Source organism: Entamoeba nuttalli, assembly GCF_000257125.1.
Source record: "Entamoeba nuttalli P19 unplaced genomic scaffold asmbl_2915, whole genome shotgun sequence".
Taxonomy (NCBI): domain Eukaryota; phylum Evosea; order Mastigamoebida; family Endamoebidae; genus Entamoeba; species Entamoeba nuttalli.
Window position 1 is genome coordinate 707 of NW_008575696.1, and position 17,505 is coordinate 18,211.

Here is a 17,505-nt window from a genome sequence, read left to right on the forward strand (position 1 = left end):
TTTTCTTTTTTTTAAATTTCTTCAAAAGAATTTCTCGGAATTTATTTAAAATATTTTTAATTATTGATAACTTTTGTCAATAAAAGTTCTTATTAAAAATACAATTTTCATAAATAAAAATGGATTTAATCAAAATGCATTCTTAAATAAAATAATTAAATACTAAAATAAAAAAAAAAATAAAAAAAGGCATCAACTAAATTTTCTGCTCACAAAAAGATTGAAAAACTATAAATATTCAGAAGAATAATGAGTTTAGACTATAAAACTGATGCTGCTCTTCAAAAACGTTTGCACGAAGAATTAGCCCAACTTGTAACTCAAGAAGGAAATTGTGTTTGTGCTGATTGTGGTGCTACTACCCCTAAATGGAGTAGTGTTAATCTTGGCATTTTTATTTGTATAAGATGTGCTGGAATTCATCGTTCAATGGGAACTCATATTTCTAAAGTTAGATCTATTACCCTTGACTCTTGGACGGAAGATCAAGTTAATCTTGTTCGAAGAATAGGAAATAATAACGCTGCAAAAATATGGGAAAACCAATGTTCTGTTGTTAAAAGACCTGACATGGACCAACACCAATTAGAACGATTTATCAGAGACAAATATGAACATAAACGTTACTTTAACCAACAAAATTATTCTGATTTCTACAATGGCAATGCTTCACAAAAACAAAGCCAATCAATACCTCCTTCTTCAAATGTTCAACAACAAGTTCAATACTCTCAAACAACACCTTCTAGACAACTAAACTTTTTACCACCTTCAAAATATCCACAATCACCTTCTCAACAAAGAAAACAACCAGCTCAAGTGTCTCCTTCTTCTGCTTCTCCATTGTTTGATATGAATAATTCTACTCCTAAAATGTCTTCACAACAAAAACCAACTCAATACTCAAATTTATTTGACATGTTAGATGCAAAACAAAGTCCTGCTGAACCAACAATAAGTCCAGTTTCACAAAAATCTTCTCAACAATCAAAACCTTCTGACATTCTCAGTAATCTTCAAACTAAACCTCAAGTTACATCAACTAATATTTTTGACAATATTGCCCTTCAGAATCCTCAAGTACAACAATCTCAATCTCATCAATCTTATGATCTTTCACAACAAAAGAAGATTGATTATATGTCACTTTATGGAAATCCACAACAATTCCAACAACAGCCAATGATTTATCAACAAACTGTTCCTCAAGGAAGATATGATGCTTTCAGGAGTCAATATCCAATGTATCAACAACAACCTCCACAACAAGGCATTCAGTTACCACAAAGAGATTATTCTTCAATTGGAAAGTATTACATTTAATTTGGTTTTTTATTTGAGTTTATTAATTTATAATTTTAATGACTTTGTTTTATTATTAAAAAAGAAGAAAAAAGATTAAAAGAACTTGAAAACAAAACAATTTCATGAGTTTAGAAGAACAGCAAGTTGAAAATGATGAAGAGATAGATTTTAGCCTTGAGCAAGAATCAGAAGAAAAAGAAGAAAGACAGGAAAGTGAGTTGGTTAAAGAAGAAAAGATAAATAAAAATACAGAACCAATTCAAGAAACAAAAAATAAGCAACAAGAAGAATCAAAAGAAGAAGAAGGAGATTCAGAAGAAGAGCTTGAAATGAATTTTGAAACAACAATAACAGATGAAGATTTCCAAAAATTAATAGAAGAAAATAGTTCATTAAAGATGAAAATTGATGAAATGAATGAAGAGGCAAGTGTAAAAGAAACAAGAATTAAAGAGTTAGAAGATGAATTAAATAAAAGCCAAAAGACAATAGAAGATATAAGTTCTACTAAAGATAAAAATACTGCTATATTAAGAAAAGCAGCATATATGGAAGAAGAATTAAAAAAAACAAAGCAAAGAAATAATGAATTAGAAAGGAGTATTGCTATGTCTGAGAAAAAGAAACAAGAAGCAATTAAAGAAAGTGGAATCAGTAAAGAAAAAGAAGAAATTGCTACAAAGAAAACAGAAGAACTTCAAAAGAAAATAGATGAAATAGAAAAAGAAATGAATAAAATAATTACAGAGAAAGAAACAATGAAATTACAAATTGATATGAAACAAAATGAAGTAAAATATGTAAAAGAATTAAATGAAACATATCAAGGAAAAATTACTGAGTATAGAAATAAGATTGGAGAATTAGAAGAAGTTAATGGAAAATTAACAAAGAAAGTAAATGGAATGGAAAGAAAAATAGAAAAAATGGAAAAAGAAAATGAGCAAAATCAAGCTAATACAAATGAGTTAATTTATAATTTAAAAGAAGATATTAAAACTAAAGATAATATTATTATTGGACTTAAAACTGATTTAAATAATACAGATGAAAAAATAGAAGGATTAAAAAGTGAAATTAATAAAATGAAAAGTGCAAAGAAAGAAAATAAAACTGATGATATTTTTGAAATTAAAAAAGAACATCAAATTCAAGTTGAAGAAATGAAAAAACAAATTGAAGAAAGAGATAAAGGAATGAAAGAAAAGAATGATAAATGTATTGAACTTATGAAAGAAAATATTCAAATGAAAGAAAATAATGAAAAACATAAAAATAAAGAAGAAGAATTAGAAAAAGAACTAAATGAATTAAAAATTATTTCAAAAAGGTATGAAGATAAAATACAAATTATTGAAAAAGAAAATGAAAATTTGAAAAAAGAAAAAGAAGAGATAATTCAAAACCAACAAAGAAAAGAAAATATTAAAGAAAAAGAAGAATTAATAGAAAATAAACAACAAGAAATAAAAAAAGAAGAAGAAGAATTAGTAATTAAAGAAACAACATTAGAAGAAAGTATGTTACAACCAATTCAAACAACACCATTTGAACTTAAATTTGGTAAAAATAGTAATGAAGAGTCAAGAAGATTAAGAGTTGAATTAGATCAATTAGAAATGGAAAAAAAAGAATATAAAAATATGATTAATTCATTACAAACAGAAGTAAATGAATTAACAAATGAAGTTAAAAAATGGAAAGATATCGCTGTTTTAAAAGATGTTCAACAAACTCAATCAGTTCAACAATCTGATGGAAGTTGGTTTAGTTCATGGTGGAAAACTGATAAAGATGAAGTAAATATGATGAAAAAAGTAGTTGAAGAATCATTAAGAAGAAATATTGAATTACAAAATCAAATTGAAGTTCTTCAGAAACAGTTAAATGAATTAAAGTCAAAAGATATTCAAACAAAGACTGTTTTAATAGAATCTAAATGAAATTAAGTTTACTTTTAAATTTATATTTTAATTAGATAAAAAATAAAAAAAAATATAACAATTTTATTAAAATATTAATAAAAAAGTTAAAATACAGTTTTTATCATTAAGCAAGCTGATGAATAATTATATTCTTTATTATCTGTTATTTTATATAATGCTTCTGTATTTCTTTGAATTAATTGTTCATTAATTTTAATTTCTCTTTGAACATGTAATTGAAATATAGAATTAACTTGTGAATAAATAGACACAAGATATTGATTATTATTTTGAGCTTGTTGAATTGTTTTAATATAATAATTTTTAAGTAATTCATTCGTTTGAATTTGAGCTATTTGATTAAATGAATAAGTATGTTGTATCTCAATAGAATCTGTTGTAGTTTCAATTGAGTTGGTTGTTGTAATTTCAGATTTAATTGATTCATTTTCCCAGTTTTCTATAAATGGGATTGAAGTATCTTTTAATCTCCAATAACCAGAAACATGATATTCATCTTTTCCTGATTGAAAAAAACGAGAATGATTAATAGCGTCTAACATACTTTTTCTCCATCTACTTTTTCCATTAAATTGAGAAAGTTGAGAAAGAATTGACCAATGACTTTTAATAAAATCTGGAATATCACTTTTTACAGAGAAAAAAGTTTTATATGGAAATAAAGACATTAATGAAAGATAAAATATTCGAACAAGTGAAATCCACGGTATATAATTTTTTTGTAAAACAACTTTTTTCATTTTACATAATAAACAACAACAATCCATTTCTTCTTGTGGAATTTGTATTTCAATATTTGACATTTTTATGTACTAATAAAAAATATCAGTTCTTACTTACTTTGAAGTTAATAATAAGGTTTTGAATTAATTTCTTATTTCAAGCAATATTTTTAATTTATTTAAAACATTAAAATTGATTAGTATTATTATTATAATTCTAAATAATTTGAATTTTAATTAATTAGTTGTAGTTTTGATTTGAAAAAAAATTGAAATTGAATTGAAATTATTTAAATTTTTCTTTTTCTTCAATTAAAGTATTAAAGTTGTAAGTAGTACTTTATAATAATTTTGAAATAATTTACCTCTAGACACTTGTTTTGTACAAAACTAGATTTTTGGGGTATTTTAATGGACAAAATAGAATTAAAAAAATTAAAAATTCCTAAAAAATGTTAAATTTTTTGAAAATCAAATTATTAATTTGTTTTTTATTTTTATGAATAACACATTATTGCATAAAAACAATAATTTGAATTTTAAAAAATATATTTATGACATATATAACATTAAAAAAAAAATTAATAAGAAAAAAGTAAATTTAATCGAACATAGAAACTTCGAGTTCTACTCCTGGTTCGATCTTGAGAGAAGTCTAAAAGAAGATAAATATTTGTAATGACTTATTTAAATAAAATAATTAACAAACAATTTCTTTAATAAGTTCTGGAGTAGTTTTCAATGTTAATACTCTCTTGTAAATTCTCATTTGGAAATGATCCCAAGTCTTTGAACCTTCACCACATGGTGTCTTTCTTGTGGTAATTCTTAAAGTTTTAGTTGGAATTCTAACTGGACCTTTGACTTGAACTCCCTTTTTCTTTCCATTTTGTTTTACTTCAGTACAAAGTGCTTCAACTGCTTTAACCTTAGTTGAAGTAATTGTGATGGTAATGTTCTTTACAACTACTGGAGTGACTGGAGCTTTAATATCTTTCTTGATGTCAGCCATTACTTCGGTCCGATGATATTTTTTAAGATTTTTAGGGTTGTCCTGGTTTTTCTTTTTTTTTGGTATTTATAAATAATATTTTTAATTAAATTTTATAGTTTTATTTATTATTAATTTTTTCTTTTTATGAAATATTTAAATTTTTGTTATAATGGGAAAGAGAGTTATTAAATTTCTGCTTTTTTCTTTTCTTCTCACTTTATCAAAAAGAATATCAGGAAATCTTTAAAAATGAAATGAAAAAGAGTGCAGAAAAACGACAATATTACATCCATCTTGTTGAATGTAGAAATGTTCCTACAGATGATTGTGAAGTGATGTTAAAATGGAAACGTGGAAAAAAACAAATTAACAAAGGTGTTTTAAAACAATTAAACTGTGTAAATGGAATTGTTAAAGGAAATCAGTTTGGAGTAATTATGCCGCAATGCACATTATTTAGAAATTCTAATGGCTATGAAGAGAAATTAATTAAATTGTCATTAACTAAATTCAAAGATGACAAAAAGAAAAAACAAAATGTGATTGGGTATTGTTATATTAATCTTGCTGAATATGTAGATTTTTCTACTAGACAAAATGTTACTTTTCCTATGAAATCTAAGAAAGGTAAATCATTTGACTGTGAAATTGATATACAGTGCCTAGGTGGAGTAGAAGTTTCTGAAGCTGATAAAACTGAAATATTTTCTGCCTCTAAATCAACAAATCCTTTTGGAGAAGAGAGTGATGAAGAGATTAGTGATGAAGTTATAAATCCAAAAAAAAAGTCTAAAGAATTGGACAGAAATAATAAGTCCACTTCAACATTAAGAAAAAATGAAATACCTCAGAAACAAGTAAATACCACTAACCCATTTGATGACATTAACACTCCTAAAAATGATTTAACTAATAAAAAATCAACAACTCAGTCTGTGATAGTCACATCCTCAAACAATCCATTTAGTGAAAATAGTAGTGATAATTTTGAACAACAACCAACAACTGTTTCTCAAACTAATCCCTTTGGTGATGATGTTAGTGATGAAGCTACTAAGATGGATCATCCAACAACTGCTATATCAATTGAAACAAACACAAATCCATTTAGTGAAGATAATGAAATTGTAGATAATAATTCAAAAACAGCAGTAGTAGTTACAGACAATTCAGCAATATCACAAAAAACACTTAGTACAAACCCATTCAGTGATAGTAGTGAAAATGATGATAATAATCAACAAAATGAGGAGCCTTTAGGCATTGCAATAAAAACTTCTACTACAAATCCATTTAGTGATGATAGTGACGATGAGAAACAAAAAATACAAAATGTTACAGAGGTACATCAGTCAAATCCATTTATTGATGAAAGTGATGAACAAGTAGAGGAGCATAGAAATCCTTTTGGTGATGAAAGTGAAGTTATTGCGCATGTCCAATGTAAAGAAAGTCATTCCTCTAGTGAAAAAAGTGATGGGGTTGTTGAAATGGCTGAAGGAACAAACCCATTTGGAGAAGATAACAGTGATGTTATTTCAGAGGAAGAACCAAATCAAATAGAAACAAATTTACAAGTTGGTACTGAAGATAAAACAAATAGTTCAGAAGATTTAGATGGTAATATATTTGTTTCTACAAGAACAAAAGAAGACTCTCCAGAAGTTAATTTAATAAAACCTAAAGAAGACTTAGTTCCAATAATTCAATATAAAAAGAATTCAGGATCTATTGATTTGAGAGAGGTATTTGATTCAGTTAATAATCTTAAAGGTAACCTAGATGATTTGGATAGTTTTATTATACTAATGAAGAAGTGGTGGTGTGATGGACAACCCCATATTGAATTAAATGTTCTTCCAATGATAATGGATGATTATAAACAATGTGTGTGGTTGTTAATTGGAATGAAAGATCTTGGAGGTAAAATCAGAAAGCCAGGTACCAAAATGTCTCAGCGTGATATTCAAATTAATGAAATATATGAAAGTACATTCGTTCGTGCAGTTAAGCTAATTTCTGCTAGAATAGAAGGAATTTTAGATTATTTAATAAGTGTCACAATGTTTGACTCAAAAAGGTCAACATTTGAAGAAGGGGTTGCAAATGGAACAGCAGAGATTATGAATGACATATTTGAATCAGTTTCAAAGAATGATCAATCTATTGCTGATAGACTATTGAAACAAATATGTCATTTCATTTGTTATTATATCATAGAAGAAATGTTGAAGAGAAATAAAATCAATGGAATGAAAGGATTCCAAATGAATTATTTTGTTTCTTGTATTCAAAGCCAAGTGTTTAAGAAATATATTTCTTTAAAAAAGTATATGAAATGTCTTGATCCATTATTGGAGTTTTGTAGATTATTGACAATGCCAATGAGTTTAGAAATAGTTCAAATGAAGGATGAAGTATTTCCTTCATTATCTGTTTCACTTATTAGTAAAACTTTACGTTCTTTTAGATTAGATAGTTACAATTTAAATAGGGTTCCACAACGTGTGTTTGATTATCTATTTGAACATCCTGATGGTAAAAATATATTATCCCGCTATGATATTCTTAAGTAATTGTGTTTTTCTTTCATTCTTTTTTCCCGTTTTTATTCTTTTTTTGAAAACGGGAAGAATTTAATTATATTTTCTTGACTTGAGTAGAGAATTTAAACCATCTAAAGAAATCAAGAAATCATTAATTCATTTATGCAATCAGTTAAGTGTGTTATTGTTGGTGATGGTGCAGTTGGAAAAACTTGTCTTCTTGTTTCATACACTACTAATGCTTTTCCAACAGAATATGTACCAACTGTGTTTGATAATTATTCTGCAACTGTTATGGTTGATTCTAAACCAATTAACCTTGGCCTTTGGGATACTGCTGGACAAGAAGATTATGACAGAATTCGTCCATTGTCATACCCACAAACAGATGTCTTTTTGTTATGTTTCTCTGTTGTTTCACCACCTTCATTTGAAAATATTTCATCTAAATGGAAACCAGAGGTTTCTCATCATTGTCCAAACACTCCATGTTTATTGATTGGTACCAAAATTGATATTAGAGATGAACAAACACAAAAAAACAAAACATGCGACAAGAAAATTGAACCTATAACACTTGAACAAGGTGAAGCAAAATGTAAAGATATTGGAGCTCTTAAATATATAGAGTGTTCAGCATTAACTCAAAAGAATTTAAGATATGTTTTTGATGAAGCCGTTCGTGCAGTAATTAACACCACTAAAAAAGAGAAGATAAAGAGAAAAAGTTGTCTTATTTTTTAAAGTCAATTGAAGTGTTTTTTTTTATTCTTTAATCAATAGTCATATATTTTTCTGGACTTATTTCTTTTTTCATATTATTTTCAATATAACTGAGCATCCAATTTGCCATAATTAAATACTCATTCTCAACAAACCCTTCAAATTGAATAATATTCTTTAAATTTTCAAGACTATTATTATGTTTTCTTTCAAGCATTATTCTTTCTTTTAAATGTTCAACAAATGGAGTAAATTGGTAATATGAAACTCCCATAAACTTTCCATATTTTTGGGTAATTTGTTCATTATCTTTAAGCTTTTTCCATAAACAAAATTTCATCTTTTCTGCATGGATAATATATTCTATAAATTCTTCTAATTCACTTAAATTTAGAGAGTCAATTCTTTTAATAATACTAAGGAAGATAGTAGTGGTTTTATGGTATAATTTACATTGTTCATAAAAAGAAGTTGTAATAATTTCTTCAAAATTTATTGTTGATGTTGTTGTTAATGAATCAATTTTCATCAAACAATCCCAACTTTGAATTATTAATTCAAAATATAAAAGTACTTTTGGAGTATAATCATACATATTTGAATTATTCATATGAAATTGGTTATAAATAATAACTAAATAATCAAGGTATTTACTAAATGAAATAAAGATAGTATCATCTTTATTACATTTAACTGTTGAAAACCTAAATTTCTTTTTTAAAATAAGTTCTGCTATGTCTTCAGTTTTTTTAGAATTTAATGACCAAAAGATAAGTATTAATAATTTTATTTGTTGTCTTTTATTAAGTTTTCTTGTTTTTAAACTTGAAATAATATTTTTAATTATTTGGTTGTCATCATCTTGTTCTATTAAACACACAAAATCTTCTTTTGATACCTTTTTATATTGAATTGAATCAATAAGAGTTTTTACTTGAGATATTTTACCCATTCACAACTTATTTCATTATTTCTCAAAAAGAAATATTTATAATAACCTATAATCACTTTTTATATCAAAAATTGACTTTATAGTTGAGTTTTTATTTTAAAATTTTGAAATTCACAAAATTTTATGGTTCAATTACGCATTGAAACTGTCTTAATAACTTAACTAAAGGAAGTGGAATTTCTTCTTCTTTGCTTTTACAATATTTTAAAGTTTTCATACACAAATTTACTAATGGAGTCTCTACGTCTAAACTTGTCAATATATAAAAAAATGAAAATAAAGTTAATAACAAACTTTGACTCATTAAATAAACTAGACAATTGTACAACATTTGTCCATCAACTTTATTTCCTATCATAGACTCATACTCTGGCATATGGCTAATATACAATGAAGTATATTTAGTTGTTACTTTATTTGTAATGATACATTTTCCATCAAGTGTCTCTGCTAATATTTTCACATCACTTTTCAGACCTTTGACTTGGTCATTTTCTATCCACACTCCATTTTTTGGGACTTGTGAACTTGAATATCCTTTACTTGTGTATGGCTGCATGATGTTTTTCCATAACAATGGATTTTGATAATTAATGAGATACGTTGGGTCATGAGGCATCTTAGATGTTACTAGTTGTATTTCTGGAATAATTCCAAAATATTTACATAAGCCACGATTATCGTATTCATGAACTCTCCCTTGTGGTCCTTCTTTATGATAAAAGACTGCATACGTTCCTAACAAATGCTTATTACAATTTTCATTTAAATAACTTTCAATACTATCCAATTCTTCTAGTTTAAATTGATAAGGAGCACCAGCACAGTCTCCAAAAACAAGAATATCTGGATTTTCACTTTCAAGAATTTCTTTTGTAATGTTTCTAACGTTCAGCCTTTTATTATTTAATAAAATAGAAATAAAAACAAACTTTTTGAAAGACATATTTATTTGAATATTACCAAATTCTTTCCAATGTTGAGAAATATAATCCCAAGTTCTATAACCACCAGAATGAGAGTGTATTACCATGACATTAATAATATGTTCCATTGTTTAAAGAGTTAATCATCTTTTTCTGTATATTATTTATATTGTAGTGTCTTTTCATTTAAAAAAATCTTAGAAGATTATCTTTTATTCATTAAATCACAAGTCAATTAAAAATTATTGATCGATGAAGAATTATGACAGCAACTACCATAGTAACAATACTAATTCCAACAAGTACATATAAAACATAGATTGTAATAGACCTTAAATGATTTTCATTTTTAGGTCGTATGTTTGGCTCCACAGATGAAGAGTCTTCTACTACTAAACTCTCTTCAGACTGACGGCTATTTAAGCTTTGACTTCCACTGGATGCCTCAGTACTACTTTCAGTATTACTTGAAGACTCGTTTGCTTCTGCAGACTCATTGTATAGACGTTGAGGGACATCAGTATTATTTCTAAACTCACCATATGGTCCATACTCTACATCAGAGAAATCTACATGAAGAACTACTGAAACAGGAACATCTCCTCCATCATTCCCACCAATACCACATAAAGAATCTGCTCCAAGTTTAATATAGCCTCCAAGACCCCAATTTTTACCCCATGAATTTCTGACAACAACATACTCAATACCATCTTCAATACCATATCCAACAATTCCAACAACGTGAGTTGTGACAACTCCTTTTTCACAATTAAGACCTCTTAATATTCCTCCACGATATGCAGTCCAGTATTTAGGATAAACACATGTAACAAATCCACCATAATGATGAACAATTCGTTTAATAATATTAATGTCTTCTGCAGAATCGAAAATAGTATAACTGAGTTTAATTGGTGTTCTTTTTCCTTTAACACAAGCCTTTCTTTTTGATGGTTCTCTACCTGAATAATAAGGATAATCATCTATTGTAGAAACGTAATGTGAAAAGTCTAATACACTATCAGCATATCCTCCAGCACAACGATATCCTCCAACTTCACAGTCAAGAAGTTGTTGAGGACTAAACATTGTGTATTGAGGCTTTCCATCTCTTAAATAAGTGAGATTAGCCCATTTTAATTGAAGAGCAAGAGCATTACTTACACAATAACATGACCCACAAGATTGTTGATCAAACTCAATCCCATTGCAAAAATCAATTTCTCCAGGATTTAACTTTCCAAAAAGCGTTTTTTGATTACAAGCAGAATAATTAATGGGAACAGGACCTTTTGGATACGGAATAGTAATATTAATCGTATCATGTAATTCTTTCGCATTACTTCTTTTAGGCTTTTTCATTAACATTAAATCTTCAAACTCTTGATTAGATAAATCACTCCATTGATTTAAATCAAAATAAGCGTCAACATCTTTTTCTCTTCTTTGGTTTAACATTTTAATTTCCATTAAATTTTTCATAAAAATTATTTTTCGATGAATTTCATTAATATTATTATATGTCTTTCCATATTTTATTTTCCATTCTTCCCAAAGTTTATTCTCATTTCCTTTTAAATATTCTAATTTTGGAATTACTTTGAGTGAAAAAGAACATATAACCAATGAAACAATAACAATCAAATGGCTCATTGACTAATACTTTTTCGACTTTTTTTTTTTTGAGTTCATACTTTTTTAACTTTTTGCTTTTTACTAATAAACTTATTCTTTTTCTTGTTTCTTAATCAAAAAAATTCAATTTAAATGAACATAAAGACCTAAAAAACCTATTTGGGTTGCTCTTCTTTTCCACAAACTTCTTCTTTTAATTCCCTTACACTTTTTCTAGAATACTTATCGAGTGCTTTTTTAAGTTCATCAATATAAATGACAAATTGTTCATTATCTTTATAAAGATTATCAATCTCAAGATGTAAATCTTCTATAATCTTTTCTCTATCACTCAGTGCAGTTTTATACTCAATGATTTCTGTGTCCAAATCATTAATTTTTTGTTTGAACTCTTTTTCAACATATCTAGTAGCATCGAGTTTTAAAGCATCTCTTTCTTTAATTAATTCCTCTTTAGTTTCTGTAACTTCCCTTAGTTGTTTAGAAATAATAGTTATCTCATCTGTCTTTTCCATAATAATTCGATTTAACTCCTCAGTTTTATCTTCTGTTGGTTGTAATTTTTCAATTTTATCTTTTAATTCATCATTTTCTAATTGAAGTGTTTCAATTTTTGCGTTATTTTGAGCAAGTTTTTTCCATTTTTCAATCTCTGTTTTCATGGCATCACTAACAATTTTACTATTTCCTTTTCTTAATCCTAAAATTTGTTTTTGTAACGCATCAACAGTTTTTTTGAATGTTTCTTCATTCTGAAGCCATCTTGAAACAATATCATCTTTCTTCTTTAATTTTTCTTCTAAATCTCTCTTTTCATCTCTAAGTATTCTTTCTTGATCCATTTTAGCAAATACTGTATATTCTAAATGTCTTATTTGTGATTTTGCTTTCTCAAGTTTGTCAGCCCCAATTATAATTCCATTTCCTCGTTTAAGTTGTTCATTTTCTAATCTTAGTCGTTCAATCTCTTCTTTCATTTCATCAGGTGTTCCTGTATAAACAGCATTTCTTTTAATAATACATTTTATATTACGTGATGAAAAACAAAATTTAATAGTAGAAGATGTTTCTTTAATACTTGATAATGAAGGTGAAACAGTTCCAATAATAACTGTTTTACAATTACCACCTAATGAATCTTTTAACATAAATGTTAATCTACTATCCCTATAAGGAATAAACACATCTGACTTACCAGTACTTGCTTGAACTAATCCATGAATAACTCTTCCAAATACAACAAGAGAACGATTAATATTTGCTGCTTCTTTTAATAGTTTTCCTTTTGCTCCAGTATTTGATTGACGTTCAGACCCAGCTAAATCAACAAACGTTAATTTACTTGTTGATTCAACTTTTTTTCCAATTCCATTTTCTAACTTTGATATAAATACAGTGAATATACAATGTGAACGAGATGATCTATCATTTGATAATGTCGCACTTGTGTGTCTTAATGTAAATCCTTTTTGGATAATTTCCCATGCTTCTTCCCAAGAAGTAATAACAATTTGTTCATTTGATAAATCATTTTTTCGTTTTCGCTTATCATCATCACCAGAAACAGCTACCATACTCAGTTCTGTTTTAATTTTATTTTTATCAATTAAGTCAATTACTTGTTCATTATAAATTTCTTGCATTGAACATGTCATTGAATAAATAATTCCACTTCCTGTATCCATTTGAGCATTTACCTTTTCAAACAAATATTTTAATGATCGGGGTATAATTCCTTGTTCTTCTTCAACGTCACAATTTCCTAAATTATAAATACTTGAAAAATAAGTAATAAAATCAAATTATTCCTTTTAAAAAATAATCAAAAATAATACAAACCAAATGTAGTAAACGTTTTTCCTGAACCTGTTTGCCCGTAAGCAAATAAAGTTGAATTATATCCGTTTAATGCTGTTTCAACAAGAGGAATTCCTATTTGAGTGAAGACATCTTTTTGTGATGTTTTTTGATCAGCAACATAATCAAAATTAAAACTTTCTCCTTTTAACTCTTCAGAAAAATAAACCAAAGTCTTGTCATTTTCTGCTTTAATACAGACATCATTGACTTCTCGTTCATTTTGTGGTCTAATTCTAATAGCAACTGAGACAGAACTGTTCATCACTCAATTATTAAGTAAATAAGAGTTTTTTCACTTTTTTCCTTTTAATAAAAATTTATAATTATTTACTATTTTATTATAAGAAAATATGATAGAGAATAGTTAATAAGAAAATACTGTTTTAAATTATCATGGCTCTTCATAAATAATTATGCTCAAAGATGCCTTTATATTGAGCAGTTCCATCCATTCTCATAAATATCATTTGACAAACTCTCTCTCCTGGATACAAACGGATTATTCTCTATATATATAAATTACATTTCTTTTTTTTTAGTAAAAAGAGAATAAACAAACATTTGATGAATTATATATTTCTAAAACTTGTCTATTTGAAATTCCTGGATTCATAAATGATGCAGTAATATGAACAAAAAGTCCTAATCGAGCAAATCTTGATCTTCCTTCTAATAATCCACAAATTCCATTACTCAATGAAACAGTCTCCCTTGTAATACCAAGACAAGTGGTGTGTGGTTGGACTTCAAAGTACTCTCCATCTTTGATTGTAATAACATCTGTTTCCTCTCTATAATTGGTAGATTCTTTAATGTCCATTGGACAATCTTTATTTTTAAATATTCTAAATTCATTATCAAGACTTAAATCAACACTTGCTGGTCCAACAGCATTTTCATTTAATGGAGTGATAACAATCTCTTTTGTTTGAAAAGCTTTTAAGATAGCGTCATGACTTAGTACTGACATGTTAAAAGCTTCTAGAAAATTTTAGAAATACTTTATATATAGATAAGGGTTTTCTTCGTTTACTATTAACCCTAATATTTTATCAAATGTTATATATGACATTAAAAAAAGAAAGAAAAAATAAAACTGAATTTAAACCAAAAAAGAATTATTTTAGATGCTCACTTCTAAAAGAGGTGGACTTGTTTATGATAAAGAAGCTAATTTTAATGAACCTATGATGAGAAATTGCGTTGGAATTAGTCATTTTTTTGTATTCGATGTATTTGATAAAGCATTATGTTTCTTAGATAAAGTTGTTCAAATAGGATGTTATGGAGATGCAGCAACATCACAAGAAAAACATAAAATTTGGGTAAAAAGAATTTGTAGTAATAATGAGTATAATAAAGGGAAAGAAAAAACAAGTAAAGTAGGTTGTGGTGCACATGCTTTTGTCAGAGAAGTACAATTACGAACAATAATTCATGGGACAATATTTAAAAAAGAACAAGTTATTTTCAACTTTGACAATAATATTTATTCAACTCATAAAGTTTCATTTCTTCCTTTATTTGAGCCTAAAATGTTTAGTTCAAAGTATCAAATTGTTATGAAAAAAAAAGTGGTTCTTGTTACTATTGGAGAAGGACATTCTGCAGCCTGTAAACAACAAATGCAAATGAACTGTTTCCAATTAAAACATAAAAAAGAAAAACAACCAAAAGACCTTAATGAAAAAGGTGAAACTTCAATTCAGTCAATAAATCCTCCTTTACAATCACCTTTTGTTATTTGTCAACAACCATTTCTTCAGTCTGATTCAAAACAAGAAGAACTTCATGATAATAGTAAATGTGCATTTACTCAAGGAGTAGTTAATTATGATGGTCGATATTATTTTATGTGCAATGAAGATGAAATGGCTAGAAAATATCTTAGTCGTATTGATTCATTAACAAAAGAAGTTCTTGCAGATATTGAGAATAATCCTTATGATCAACGCCTTCAATTATTTATTCAACTAATTCAAAATACTAAAAAGGCATTTGTCCAATAAAATATGAATTCAAGAATAAATAAGAAGGTTATGACTTTGTCTCTTAGTGTTAGAGTCTTGTCTCTCATTTTCTATAGTTTAATGATTTTTGATTTATATTTTTTTTTAATATTTTTTTCTAAAAAGTCATAAAAGGATAAACTATTTGAAAAATAAATCTGTTATCTTACAATCTTCATTTTTACATTTCATGGGTGGATCTTCTTCAAAACAAACATCTTCTAAACAATCAACAAAAAGTAATACCTCTGTTAAAACGGCTGATACTAGAAAAATGATTCCAGATAATTACCAAACAATGGAAGAACTTCAACAAGGACTAAGAGAAGCTGGTTTGGAAAGTTCCAATTTGATCCTGGGAATAGACTATACTAAATCAAACACATGGACTGGACAACATTCTTTTGGTGGTCAATGTCTTCATACTATTAATCCACAAGATCCAATATTTAATCCATACCAAAAAGTCATTGATATTATTGGAAGAACCTTAGATCCTTTTGATGATGACCATTTAATTCCAGTTTATGGATTTGGAGATATAACAACAACAAATAAATCAATATTTTCATTTTTACCAAATGATGCACCTTGTAATGGATTTGGTCATGTTTTGCAACGATACAATGAAATTACTCCAAGTGTTCAAATGTCTGGTCCAACTAACTTTGCTCCATTAATTAATAAAGCTATTGATATAGTTCGTAAAACTCAAGCATATCATATTCTAGTTATTATTGCAGATGGTCAAGTTGATAATGAAAAAGCAACTAAAGCAGCAATAGAACAAGCTTCTAATTATCCTATTTCAATAATTTGTATTGGAGTAGGAGATGGACCATTTGATAAAATGGAGACTTTTGACGATGAGTTAGGTAACTCCAAGTTTGATAATTTCAATTTTGTTAATTTTAATAAAGTTATTGGACCAAGAGTAGAAAATCCTGACATTGCATTTGCTGTTGCTGCTCTTCAAGAAGTTCCTATTCAATACATGTGTTGTAAGAAATTAGGATATTTCTAATTTATTAAGTTTATTTTATATTTTTGGTTTGGACTTGAAGGTTGCATGTCAGAAACAATACACAAACTTTAAAATAAAACAATACTTCAATAGTCAGTTATTGTCTAGTTTTGACATTGCTTTTTTAGAAAAAACATCTTACTCAATATTCCATAGATTGTAGTGATTAATATTTATGGTGGAATATCATTTGTTATAATAGAAGAATATGTATGTATAACAATGGTAGTATTATTTCCTTATTGAAAGACAAGAATATTTGATAATGATGGAATTTAATATATTGTGTATTATAAAAGAAAAATGACATTTATGTTGTTGATGATAAATGAAATTCTTCAGAATAATATAATGATAATAATATGTTCTGTCATCATAAAATAATAAGGTGAAGAAAGAGGAGTTTTAACACATGACAAAAATCAAAAAAAAGGTGGGATAGTTATTTAAATGAGAAACAATAAGATGACGAAGCATGAAACACTTTAATTCAATCTAAATAAAGGAATAAAGAATAGAAAAATATCCTTCTCAATATGTAAAAAAATTAAAGAAGTTAAAGAATAAATGAATGGTTGATAAACAAACAACATTAAAGCAGAAAATTATGATTAGTCTCTGATGAACAAGAAGAATAGCAAATAAATTTAGTAACATTTAATTAACTACTTTTTATTTATTAATAATAAAATTAGTTTATGCTTAATTCATTCTTAACACACTGTGTTTATGGTTTATACAACATTTTCAATCATTTCATTATTTGTTTTTTGTTAATTACTGTTTATTTATTGTATAATAGATAAGTTATATTTTCTTGTAATAATAGACATTCCATTTCACTTCCACCAAGTAAAAGA

General features: G+C 26.8%; 13 protein-coding genes across 13 annotated transcripts; 6 read left to right on the forward strand and 7 right to left on the reverse strand.

Annotated features, from left to right (window-relative positions):
- Positions 1-249: 249 nt before the first annotated feature.
- ENU1_047990 (gtpase activating protein, putative) lies at positions 250-1,323 on the forward strand (the record flags this gene model as incomplete). The annotated part of the gene is made up of 1 exon (XM_008857767.1): positions 250-1,323. One exon carries the CDS (start codon positions 250-252, stop codon positions 1,321-1,323), a length of 1,074 nt encoding a protein of 357 aa, XP_008855989.1.
- A 104-nt stretch (positions 1,324-1,427) lies between these two features.
- On the forward strand, positions 1,428-3,248 carry ENU1_048000 (hypothetical protein; the record flags this gene model as incomplete). Its single annotated transcript, XM_008857768.1, has 1 exon — positions 1,428-3,248. One exon carries the CDS (start codon positions 1,428-1,430, stop codon positions 3,246-3,248), a length of 1,821 nt encoding a protein of 606 aa, XP_008855990.1.
- Positions 3,249-3,334: 86 nt separating this feature from the next.
- Positions 3,335-4,054, reverse strand: ENU1_048010 (hypothetical protein; the record flags this gene model as incomplete). The annotated part of the gene is made up of 1 exon (XM_008857769.1): positions 3,335-4,054. One exon carries the CDS (start codon positions 4,052-4,054, stop codon positions 3,335-3,337), a length of 720 nt encoding a protein of 239 aa, XP_008855991.1.
- Positions 4,055-4,574: 520 nt separating this feature from the next.
- ENU1_048020 (ribosomal protein S10 protein) lies at positions 4,575-4,985 on the reverse strand (the record flags this gene model as incomplete). The annotated part of the gene is made up of 2 exons (XM_008857770.1): positions 4,575-4,628; positions 4,683-4,985. The coding sequence occupies 2 exons, from the start codon at positions 4,983-4,985 to the stop codon at positions 4,575-4,577; spliced, it is 357 nt and encodes a 118-aa protein (XP_008855992.1).
- A 236-nt stretch (positions 4,986-5,221) lies between these two features.
- Positions 5,222-7,543, forward strand: ENU1_048030 (hypothetical protein; the record flags this gene model as incomplete). The annotated part of the gene is made up of 1 exon (XM_008857771.1): positions 5,222-7,543. One exon carries the CDS (start codon positions 5,222-5,224, stop codon positions 7,541-7,543), a length of 2,322 nt encoding a protein of 773 aa, XP_008855993.1.
- Positions 7,544-7,675: 132 nt separating this feature from the next.
- ENU1_048040 (Rho family GTPase) lies at positions 7,676-8,257 on the forward strand (the record flags this gene model as incomplete). The annotated part of the gene is made up of 1 exon (XM_008857772.1): positions 7,676-8,257. The coding sequence occupies one exon, from the start codon at positions 7,676-7,678 to the stop codon at positions 8,255-8,257; it is 582 nt and encodes a 193-aa protein (XP_008855994.1).
- Positions 8,258-8,285: 28 nt separating this feature from the next.
- Positions 8,286-9,188, reverse strand: ENU1_048050 (hypothetical protein; the record flags this gene model as incomplete). Its single annotated transcript, XM_008857773.1, has 1 exon — positions 8,286-9,188. The coding sequence occupies one exon, from the start codon at positions 9,186-9,188 to the stop codon at positions 8,286-8,288; it is 903 nt and encodes a 300-aa protein (XP_008855995.1).
- Positions 9,189-9,309: 121 nt separating this feature from the next.
- Positions 9,310-10,242, reverse strand: ENU1_048060 (hypothetical protein; the record flags this gene model as incomplete). The annotated part of the gene is made up of 3 exons (XM_008857774.1): positions 9,310-9,434; positions 9,483-10,045; positions 10,121-10,242. The coding sequence occupies 3 exons, from the start codon at positions 10,240-10,242 to the stop codon at positions 9,310-9,312; spliced, it is 810 nt and encodes a 269-aa protein (XP_008855996.1).
- A 103-nt stretch (positions 10,243-10,345) lies between these two features.
- ENU1_048070 (cysteine protease, putative) lies at positions 10,346-11,770 on the reverse strand (the record flags this gene model as incomplete). The annotated part of the gene is made up of 1 exon (XM_008857775.1): positions 10,346-11,770. The coding sequence occupies one exon, from the start codon at positions 11,768-11,770 to the stop codon at positions 10,346-10,348; it is 1,425 nt and encodes a 474-aa protein (XP_008855997.1).
- A 137-nt stretch (positions 11,771-11,907) lies between these two features.
- Positions 11,908-13,874, reverse strand: ENU1_048080 (kinesin, putative; the record flags this gene model as incomplete). The annotated part of the gene is made up of 2 exons (XM_008857776.1): positions 11,908-13,514; positions 13,592-13,874. 2 exons carry the CDS (start codon positions 13,872-13,874, stop codon positions 11,908-11,910), a joined length of 1,890 nt encoding a protein of 629 aa, XP_008855998.1.
- A 139-nt stretch (positions 13,875-14,013) lies between these two features.
- ENU1_048090 (deoxycytidine triphosphate deaminase) lies at positions 14,014-14,582 on the reverse strand (the record flags this gene model as incomplete). Its single annotated transcript, XM_008857777.1, has 2 exons — positions 14,014-14,118; positions 14,172-14,582. The coding sequence occupies 2 exons, from the start codon at positions 14,580-14,582 to the stop codon at positions 14,014-14,016; spliced, it is 516 nt and encodes a 171-aa protein (XP_008855999.1).
- Positions 14,583-14,739: 157 nt separating this feature from the next.
- Positions 14,740-15,621, forward strand: ENU1_048100 (hypothetical protein; the record flags this gene model as incomplete). Its single annotated transcript, XM_008857778.1, has 1 exon — positions 14,740-15,621. One exon carries the CDS (start codon positions 14,740-14,742, stop codon positions 15,619-15,621), a length of 882 nt encoding a protein of 293 aa, XP_008856000.1.
- A 190-nt stretch (positions 15,622-15,811) lies between these two features.
- Positions 15,812-16,645, forward strand: ENU1_048110 (copine, putative; the record flags this gene model as incomplete). The annotated part of the gene is made up of 1 exon (XM_008857779.1): positions 15,812-16,645. The coding sequence occupies one exon, from the start codon at positions 15,812-15,814 to the stop codon at positions 16,643-16,645; it is 834 nt and encodes a 277-aa protein (XP_008856001.1).
- Positions 16,646-17,505: the final 860 nt, after the last annotated feature.